This window comes from Cryptomeria japonica, chromosome 10 (genome assembly GCF_030272615.1).
Source record: "Cryptomeria japonica chromosome 10, Sugi_1.0, whole genome shotgun sequence".
Lineage (NCBI taxonomy): Eukaryota > Viridiplantae > Streptophyta > Pinopsida > Cupressales > Cupressaceae > Cryptomeria > Cryptomeria japonica.
The window spans coordinates 776025207-776035645 of record NC_081414.1 but is presented as its reverse complement, the minus strand read 5'-3'; the positions used below and the strand labels follow the sequence as shown (position 1 = coordinate 776035645).

General features: G+C 37.1%; 2 protein-coding genes across 2 annotated transcripts; both read left to right on the top strand.

Annotated features, from left to right (window-relative positions):
- Positions 1 to 432: 432 nt before the first annotated feature.
- On the top strand, positions 433 to 1941 carry LOC131076052 (putative UPF0481 protein At3g02645). The gene has a single exon (XM_058013078.1). It carries the CDS (start codon positions 433 to 435, stop codon positions 1939 to 1941), a length of 1509 nt encoding a protein of 502 aa, XP_057869061.1.
- A 5476-nt stretch (positions 1942 to 7417) lies between these two features.
- LOC131076051 (uncharacterized) lies at positions 7418 to 8452 on the top strand. The gene has a single exon (XM_058013077.2). It carries the CDS (start codon positions 7418 to 7420, stop codon positions 8450 to 8452), a length of 1035 nt encoding a protein of 344 aa, XP_057869060.2.
- The last annotated feature ends 1987 nt before the right edge of the window (positions 8453 to 10439 follow it).

Genomic DNA, 10439 nt, shown 5'->3' with positions numbered 1-10439 from the left:
ATCAACTCTCATCAAATTAATTGACATAACTCATTTATGTGTACGAATGTAGACCTTATAGATTTAAATTAATTTTATTTTAACTAAAGTTAAAATTGAAGCAAACAGTACATATTTATCTTGAAATAAATCTCATAACATATCATTGTTTGATTTTTGTATACAATAAAATGGGTATCCTATAAATATCATTCTTTAGAAGAGGAAAGAAAAGTCTATAATATATATATATATATATATGATAAAAGGCATAGAGCCTGAATATAATAAGATAGAGTGATTACATATAGGAGGTAAAAGCATAAAACATTAATATCATTTTTGGGACTTAAAATTGACCTAAGTAAGAAACCAGTAGGGTTTGGAGCATATCTTTTAGTGACTGCAGAATCCTTTTGCAGATCTTAATTCTGGTGTTGGAGAATCTGAAGAATGTCGCAAGGCAATATTATGTTTATGGAAGAGGAGAGAAAATGGGTAATTGATATGACAGAGAGGATTACAGATAGGTCCATCACGGACTGCAAGCCAGGGCCAGGCTACTCTGGTGTGACCGTAAATAGGGTCCCCAAGTTTCTGTTGTTTCTAAGGAAGGAATCCTACACTCCTAGGATCGTCAACCTTGGCCTTTATCACCATGTGATAGCGCAGCCAGAGTCTCATATGGAGCGCCTCAAAGCAGAAGCCGTAGAGATGATGGCAAGAAGGCTACCCAGGCAAGAGGAGCACTTACATTTACAACAAGCAATCGTAAGCATTGTTTGTGATATCAAATGGTGCTATGAAGAAAGATTTGAATACAAGGATGAAACCGTGGCCATGATTTTCACATTGGATGGATGCTTTGTGTTAGAGATCTTGAGAGCTTTAACTGATGGAAGTAGAGAAAAGAATCAAGTACACTCACAGCAGCATTGCCATCCGTTTTTCAAAACTAACAGAATCAAGTCCTGTCAATTTGATGTGCTCGGTGATATTCTGATGCTTGAAAATCAAATCCCGATTATGGTCCTGATAAAGTTATTGGAAGTGGAGAAAGGCTCAGAGGAAGAAGCCAGGAAAGAGCTGCTGAGATTGCTATGCAGCGGTATTATTCCTGTAATTCACCCTTTCCTGCCATATCAGCCTGACACACCAAATTTGGTTGAAGCACGGCTGAATAGATTTGAAGACCTTGAAAAAAATAAACATATTCTAGGGCTACTCCAGAGTATAATTGTAGAAGACCCAATAGATTTAGAAGAGAAACCACCTTGTGGACATAATGGTCTTCACCTTGCAGTGGAAGGCCTTCTCCTTGCAATAAAACGCCTTCTCCTTGTACTAAAAGAATACCTCCAAAAGCTCATCAATCAACCAGAAGAGATCAATGTAATGAGACATCAGACTCTCATGGCCTCTAGCAGAGATTTACACAAGGCAGGAATAAAGTTCAAACATTATGACGGAGTTCCAACCCTTAAAAAAATGAGGTTCGTTAAAAGGATATTTGAAAGTAGTACTCTTCGCCTCCCCACAATCTGGATCACTGACAATACAGAAGTAATTCTGAGGAATCTGATGGCTCTGGAGGTCTGTCATGGCTTCACTTTGATTTCATATTATGTATATCTGCTGAATAGCTTGGTGGAGACGGAAGGAGATGTTGTTGTGCTGAGGAAGGCTCAAATTATCCAGAGCTCCATGGGCACGGACAAAGAAGTTGCTCACATCTTGAATAATCTTTGGAAAGGAATCAATTTCAATTCAGCGGACGACCCCTTCATGAATTTGAAGGTGGATATAAATAGCTGGTATAAAAAACAATTGCACATCAAGATAAGTGATTATAAACACAGGCATCCAAGGTTCTGGCGGAACGTTTCAATCTTTTGGGGTCTTGCTGTTCTAGTATCTGCTGCCATACCCACTCTGGTTAATGTATGGGAAAAGATCGTATAGGAAGTCTACGTTACAGGGTTATAATTTTTCAGTAGATAGCGTAGTACCTACTCTTAGTTAAATGTGAGGAATATTATGTTCAAATCTTTTGGGATGTTTTTGCCAAGTGCTTATGTTAGGATGAGGTCTGGATAAGGTTTTATTTGTTTGTGATTTCATCCAAAAATGTGTATGTAATATTCATTTGGATTTTCAAAACATTAAATAGATATAATGGTAAAAAAATGTTGTTTTCTATTTATTTAAAATTTTAAATAGATACAATGATTAAAAAATGTTGTTTTCTATTTACTTTTGTGTGTTTACACATAAATTTTGTAGAGAAATAAAAAAGAAAGATTGAACATATCTAGAATTGAAAATAATTAGTTGATAATTATTAATAATAATCTTTTATAGACTAGAATAAATATAATTGTTAGATCTGATTATTATATTTCTTTTAAATTCCTAGATGTGGTTTTATCTTCTTAGATCATATTTGTATACTTTTATTGTATTTCTTATTTTAATTATTCCTTTTTTATTGTAACGTTCTCTAAAGTGGAAAATTGAACCCTAGTGATTCCCCCACCTAGGAGAGATAAAGAAAATCACTAGGATGATTTTAACTTGGGAGATACTTTACAATCAAAAGAGGGGTTGAATTCACTAAATCCAAACCTTAGAGTGAATAAGGATCTGAATACTAATTGTAATTTACCATTTTTGTAAATAGATATGTTGACTTGTTGACCATGTAGAAAATGGAGACAAAATGGGCAAAAAAAAGAGCTAACAGTTTAGGATCGTGCTGTAACTTTGGATCTAAGGTATTTAGACCGATACGGACCTACCCTGTAAATTTGGAAAAAAACTCGTCAGGACAGGGTTGAAAGTGTACTTGGTCCTCCGAAAAATCTGCGAGTCAAAAATTATTTTTCCGTCTCTGAAAAATGAAGCCTAAACCTGCAATTACAGTTGTGCACCTGCAACCTACACACAGAAAAGAAGGGAAGAAGGGTTGTGGATAGGGGTTTGCATTAGTCAAACCTCGGTTGACGAATCAACCTTGAAAGAAATCAATTGCAAATGCTTAAATGTAAATAATGGAAATGTATACCTTGTAGATATGCAATTTGTTGATGATAATTTCTTTCCTTCTTGAATGTAAACACAAGTGTTGTAGGAAATGGCATGTAACATGACAAAACCTTAACACACACACATGCTTGCAAATGAATGTTGTAATGTTGCTCGAATGGATGAATGAGTAAGACACATGAAGAAGAAAACTTGATGGGTGCTTGATGACGATGATGAAGAGCTCCTCTTGAATTTTGCTTCTCTTTGCTTATCTTCCTTATTCTTGCTTATGCAAATGAGAGGACTGAATCCCCTTTTATACTAGCCTAGGAGAATAAATTTTTATCTCACTAAAGGTTGTCATAGGGGAATTTAAGTCCCCAAGAAGCAAATTAGGTCCAAGGGTCAGATGGATCCATCTTAGGGCCACCCTAAGAGGGAAGGCAAGGACGTAGCACCCTTGTCCTACCCTATTTTGGGGCCTGGAAAGGGTCCTGAGGTTACACAAGAGCTGAAACAGGAGTAGATTTGGAAGGATGGTGCAGAAAGGGGTCCCAATTGAGTAGGGAGATGCAGTCGCTAAGGTGAGGACCTAAAACGTAGTCAAAATTGCAAGGGTCACAATTTTATGACCGTACACTTATTCCCCACTTTAGCGGGAGTAAGGCTTACACCAATACTATTAGTAAAGTAGAATAAAAAGAGAGATGAAGATAAGAAATTCAAAGCAAGATCACAAGGAGTATAAGACGTCACTAATCTCAAGGAACTAAGCCTCTAATCTCGGGATCTTAACTCACTCAAACATTATGCAAGAGAACATAAAACAAAAAAAGAACAAGACAAACAAAACAAGACAAAGCACAAAAGACACATGATAAAAACCAAAACACAAGACCACAAATCAACTAGTTGAAGAGACTTCAATACTCAAATGCCTGAACAACTAATTGAAACACAAAGAAAAATGTCATCACATAAACACCAATAATCACATAAGAGAGCACAGCTAACATCATCCATGAACATTCAACATAAAATGATTTCTTAACATTCTAAGAGGATTTGTCACTCTTAGAGTGACAACGTGGGAGCAGGAGAAGGGAACGATGATAAACCCTGCAATGGATAGGGGAACTAGGGGGAGAGCAGAAAGGATGATTCCTGGGACTGCCTGGATTCCTCTGAGCTGAATGGAAAGGATCTCGTGGATGGGGACCCACAAGGAGGCGACAAGCCTATTGATCCTGATGGGGAGACTGGAGAATCATGTGCTGGAGACAACCCAAGGTAGGGACCTGTTCGAAGGGATAGTAGTCAGTCTTGGACTTCTTTATTAGATGTCAAACTGAGTGGAAAGTCCTCGCTCCCTCTAGTTCATAATATCTCAGACCCAGAAAAAAGGTATATTTGTTATTGAAATTCCAAACCCATTTATTGAGCATAATATTAACCTTATGGCAATGACACTAGTGGGAAAAAATTTGGGCTTGAGGCTAAATATTGATGTAGTTAGGGCATTTGCTAAATGCAAATGGGTGCTTAAAGGTCAAGTGGAGATCAATGCTATGTCCAAAGGGGCATTGTCAATGGATTTTTCATGTAAGGAAGACATGTCAAGGGTGCTTTGTGATGGCCCTTGGCTGACCGAAAAATCAATGCTTGCTTTGAAAAAATGGATGCTTAAGATGGATGTAAAGGGTGAATTCACAAAGCTGGTTCCCACTTTTGCCAACGAAGGAATTTGGCGAAAGTGGGAAATTCAATTTTCTAGGTGTTCAAGCAAAATAGTGGTATTCACTCGAACTACCCCTGGTAGTTTGAGCGAACCATGTTGCGGACCTAGGTTCGCTCGAACCGCGGGTGACTTTGTATAGGCCAAAATCAAGCCTATTGGTTCGAGCGAATGGGGTTCGCTCGAAGTATTGTTCATTCGAACCCTCTAATTTGAGGTTTCTCCCAAAAATTTTCAGAATTTTGAAGAATTAATGACTTTGGAGCTCTAGTTCAAAGCACAAATGAAATAATCCTGATAACCCAAAAATATTAGATTGTAGTACTCGGAGAAATCTTTCCAATGACTATAATTTTATTATATTTTGAATTTATTATGTTCTTGTTTTTTTAATTTTATGAAAAATTGGTTTTTCATCAAACATGAACTTCTCTGTTCAACGCATTGGGAAAAATAAGAAACTAATTCAAAAATTTTTTGAAAAATATCTATGCCCCTGGTGTTGAATTCTTCTTTCTAACAAAAAAATAATAATTTAATTTCGATTTATATAGAACAAGTTATGTGTTCAAATGTAAACCTATGTCTAAATTATGACTAGTAGGACTTCAAAACTTTATAAAATGAAAAATATTGAACATATCACTATAAAACCAAATGCACGCCCTGGATATTGATGTTACAAACCAAAATTCAAAAGAATTGAGTTTTTATCATTTATAGAAAAAAAGTTATACATTTCGGGAGGCACCTCACTCTTAAAAAATGTAGTTTGTTGTAAAAAACTAATTTTCAAGGGAGATGGAAAATTTGAAAAAAATCCTTCAAAAAAATTTGAAAAAATGTATATAGAATCTACAAACAAAATGCTAGAAATCACTAATATACATCATCTTCAAATATTTAATAGTTTAAAAGTTATAGTTCTCAGAAGTTGAAGATTATTTTAAAAACGTACATCTCAGTGTCAAAAGTGGCAAAAAAGTGGGAACCATTATTGTGAGTTCACCCTAAATGAATCCTTTTTTGTGCAACCTTCAATTTAGGTCACATTGCCTGGCCTTCCCCTAGAGTTCTGGGTTGAAGATGTCTTTAAAGGAATTGATATCTCCTTCGAGGAACTCCTATCTATGGATCCTATCACAACTACTAGAAGAAGACTTACCTTTGCTAGGATTTGTGTGGGAGTTATGAAAGGCACAAATATGCCCTTATTCATTGAGATTAACTCTAGATTGGGGAAACAGAACCAACCAATGGAATATGAAAGTGTCTCTTTCACTTGTTTTCATTGCAAAAAATCAGGATATACAGCTAGAAAATGCCCTCTTTAGGTTGTCAAAGAGAAAGAAAAGAAAGAAAAGGCAATGTAATGCAAAGCAAAAAACCCTATCAAGCAATATGATATTTCTGAAAAACAGAAAATGATTGAAGAGGCCTAGAGTCTCATCATCCCTAACACTATCGAACAACAAGAGAATATTAATGTGGAAATCCTAGAAAAACCTTTCCTTGAAGATGGTAAAGAGGATCAAATAGGCAAAGACAAGAGAGAACGACAAGATACCAATCAAGAGGATCAATGAAGTGATAATCTGGAAGATGGAGAAATATAGGTGGTGTTATAGGCCAAGGAGGAAGCAACTTAGAATCACATTATGGAAAACACCATCAGAGACGACCCTAGACTTGACTATGAGGAAGCCCAGAAGTGTTTGATCCTTGGAGGAATCTCATCGTCAGAATCACAACAATCGATGGAGATGGTAAAATCCACCTTCCAACAGTCCCCAACAACCTCACTGCTTAATATAAGTGCTAAGTGGGCTGAAGCTGAGGATGTTGACCAAAATATAACCACCCAGAATAGCCAAGAGGAAGATTTCCAAATACGTGAAGTAGTGGATCAAAAGAAAGGGGGGAAAAAGTGGCCGAAATCTACCCCTCAGGCTACTCCAGTCAAGATAAGAAACCAGACCAAAGCCGACATGAGTTTTAACCCCTCTCCTCCTTGGAGGAAAAAACCAAGCTAGATCAAAGATCAAGAGGCAAGCAAGAATATAGCAAATGGTACTCAACTAACCATCCATGAGGTATGTTCCCTAGTTAGAAAATGAAAATTATTTCATGGAATATACGTGGATTGAATAGTTCACAAAACAAGATGTTCTCAGAAATTTGGTTAGATAATATAAACTAGACATTGTTGTTATCCAAGAAACTAAAATGACAAAAAGAGAAAGTAGAGAAGATAAAGTTTATAAGGATGGGGGAGTTCTAGGTGGTAGCTTTGATAATGCTTCTGGGGGCATTGCCATTTTCTGTAATCTGAGGTAGGTTTTTGGGGAGCCTGTCAAGCAGGATACAAATTTGGCTTTTATCAGGTCTCATCACCTTGGGGACGAAACCTCTTTTCTCCTTACCAATATTTATGCCCCAAATAATAGACTTGGTAGAAGTAAATTTTGGAAGAAGTTGGAAGTTATTCAGGCTCTTTATAAGGATGATATGTGGATAGTTATGGCGGACTTCCACTCCACTCTCCGTGACAACTAGAAGTTTAGAGGTGTCCCATCTCAATTAGATAGTAGAATGGATATTTTGAACTTTATCAACAACCAAGGTCTGCATGATATTGATCTCCAAGTGGCTAATTCTACCTAGACCAATAGGAGGATGGGGGAAGAACTTATTAAAGCTAGACTTGACAGGACCCTTATTTCTAATGAGTGGTATAACCATTATGAGCACTCCCTATCTGCAATCTCTAGGATTGGTTCTGACCATTTTGCTATGGTTTTTGTTGCTAAGAATACAAGTGTTAAAAGAAACTTCTCATTTAGATTTGAAAGGATGTGGCTGGATGATCCTAACCTTGAGAAGGCCATTGAGATGTGTTGGTCTATTGATGTTAAAGGTATTGCGATGTATAGAATGGATAATAATTTAAGGTACGTGAAAGATAATATTAAGAAATGGAACAAGGTGGTTTTTGGGGATCTGATTGCTACCAAGTTCAAAACCCAATTGGAGCTTAAGGAAATGCAGGATAAAATCCAAACTAGTGGATACAGTGAAGTATCTATCAGGGAGGAAAATGAAGTACTTGTGAAGTACCATAAGAGTATCAGAAGAGATGAAGAATTTTGGAAACAAAGGTCTAGATCTCTATGGCTTAAAGTTGGGGACAGAAACACTGGGTTCTTCCATATGACTTGTATGAAACATAAGGCTGCATATAGGATTTCTAAGTTGAGAATTGGGGGAATTGAAACTGGGAAGGATGATGAGATTGGGAAGGAAGCCAAGAAGTTTTTCATTTCCCTTCTCTTGGTAGATAAAGGTCTCGATGGTCGTTCTCAGAGGGCCCTCTTAGAGAAAATTCCTTCTATCATTAATGAGGTTCAAAACAAGGCTTTGGTGGTCATCCCTTCTGAGGACAAAGTTAAAAAAGTGGTCTTTTCTTTTGATGGCAATAAAGCCCCAGGCTCGCATGGCTTTCCGTTGTTCTCCTTTCAAGCCTTTTGGGACATCCTCAAAAGTGATGTGGTTAAAGGTGTGCAAGAGTTTTTTGGGGTTAGAATTATCTTAAAGGAACTCAATGCTACTTTCTTGGTTCTGATTCCCAAATGCCCTAGGGCTAATTCTATGGATAAGTTATGGCTGATAATCTTAAGCAATTCTTTCTATAAAATCATCTCAAGGTGGTGACTGGCAGACTACTAAGGATCCTTCCATTGATTATTTCGCCCCAACAGAGTGGAATTTTTCCCAGCAGACAAATCCTTGACTCTATCATTGCTATTCATGAAAACATACTTTCTCTAGTGGATTCAAAGAAACAAATCTTTCTAATGAAATTGGACCTATCAAAATCCTATGACTGGGTTTACTGGAGCTTCTTGGGTAAGGTGCTTGGTGCTTTTCACTTTTGTGCTAGGTTTATTAAGTTGATTGAACAACTTATCTCAACCCCTTCTTTCTTTGTTATTGTGAATGGTGTGCCTCCCCCCTTCTTCAAAATTTCTAGGGGCATCAAGAAGGGGGATCCCATCTCCCTTATTCTCTTCATTACTTTGGCTGAATGTCTAGGTAGATTTATTAGCAAATCTATTTCTCAAGGGCTTCTTTGTGGAATTTCCCCCTCTTCTGGTTTCAGAGCCTGTACCCACCAGTAATTTGTTGATGATACCATTTTAATGGGTACTTCTTCAATCAAAGAAGCATCCAATTTGAAGAACCTCCTCAATACTTATAGTTATACCTTGGGTCAAACAATCAATTGGGAGAAAAGCTCTATTTTTTCTTCAACACCCCAGAGGATAGACAAATTAGGATAGCCCAGATCCTTGGGTGCCAAATTGGTAAGGCTCATTCTATTTACCTAGGTCTCCCTTTGGGTTTGAAACCTTTGGAGTTGTTCTAGAATAGTCTTGTTGATAGATTTAGTAGGAAGCTGGCTAGTTAGAAAGGTACTCTTCTTAGTGAAGCTAGAAAAATTCAGCTTTTAAAATCATCTCTCCAGAGTCTTCCAGTGTATTCTTTAAGCCTCTTCAAAATCCCTGGAAAATTTGTTGATGCTATTGAGAAAATTCAAAAAGCCTTCCTTTGGTCTAGGGTTGAGGAGAAGAAGAGAGTGGTACTCATAGCCTGGGATAATGTTTGTAAACCCAAAAGGTCAGGGGTCTAGGCTTAAGAAATATTAAAACCTTGAACAAGACTCTTCTTGCCAAACAAATCTATAGAACCTATCAAGGAAATGAAGAATGGAAGCATATTTGGAAGACTAAGTACTTACAGGAGGTTCCCACCATGGAATATTTTCTTTCCTCATATCAAATACCAAGTGGCTCTTTTATTTGGAACAGTGTAATCCAAGCTAAAGGTATTGTTAGTTTAGGCAATGTCTGGGCCATAGGTAATGGTAGGAAGGTGGATTTCTAGGATGATGCTTAGATTGGAGGAGCCCCTCTTAATAAGTGTGTCTCTCAAATGCTCAGCTATAATTGTAAGGAGAAGTTCAGTGCTAAAGTGGTTGATTAATGGAATGATTAAAAATGGGTGGACCTTAGCTCTACTGACCCCAACCTAAAGCAGGTAAGCTTAATGATCAACCGTGCAATCTTAAAAACTAGAGGGGAAGACTGCATGGTGTGGAGTGGGACCTCTTCATGGATTTATTCTATTTCATCTACTATCCTTATGATGGCTTAGTCCCAAGACCCTACCCCTTGCTGGGCTAAGGCATGGTATCTAGGTTTGACTCCTAAAATCAATATCTTTTTATGGATTCTTTTCCAAAATAAGATTTTAACTACTAATGATTTGATAAAGAGGGGTTTCTAGATCCCCAACAGATGATATCTTTGTCTCAATGATGAGAAATTAGTGGACCACATTTTTATATACTGTCCTTATGTTCTTCCTATCTGGGCAATGTTTTTTCAACATTGGGGTTTGAATTGGGCTTTCCCAGAGGAGATTCAAGATTGTTTTAGAAGCTAGCACTACACTACTAATAATCTGACCATAAGAAATTTATGGAAGTTTTCCTTCACTCATATCCTTTGGGGTAAATGGAAAGAGAGGAATAACAAAATCTCCATGAATTATATTAACACCTCTGAAGTGGTGTGGGCCAAGATAAAATATAATTGTATTGAGAATATGATGGCCAAGGAAGAGCATTGTTGTAATA

What these genes read in the sequence shown, in the direction of transcription:
- LOC131076052 (XM_058013078.1), top strand. Translation starts at nt 433, where the DNA reads ATGTCGCAAGGCAATATTATGTTTATGGAAGAGGAGAGAAAATGGGTA.
- LOC131076051 (XM_058013077.2), top strand. Translation starts at nt 7,418, where the DNA reads ATGGGGGAAGAACTTATTAAAGCTAGACTTGACAGGACCCTTATTTCT.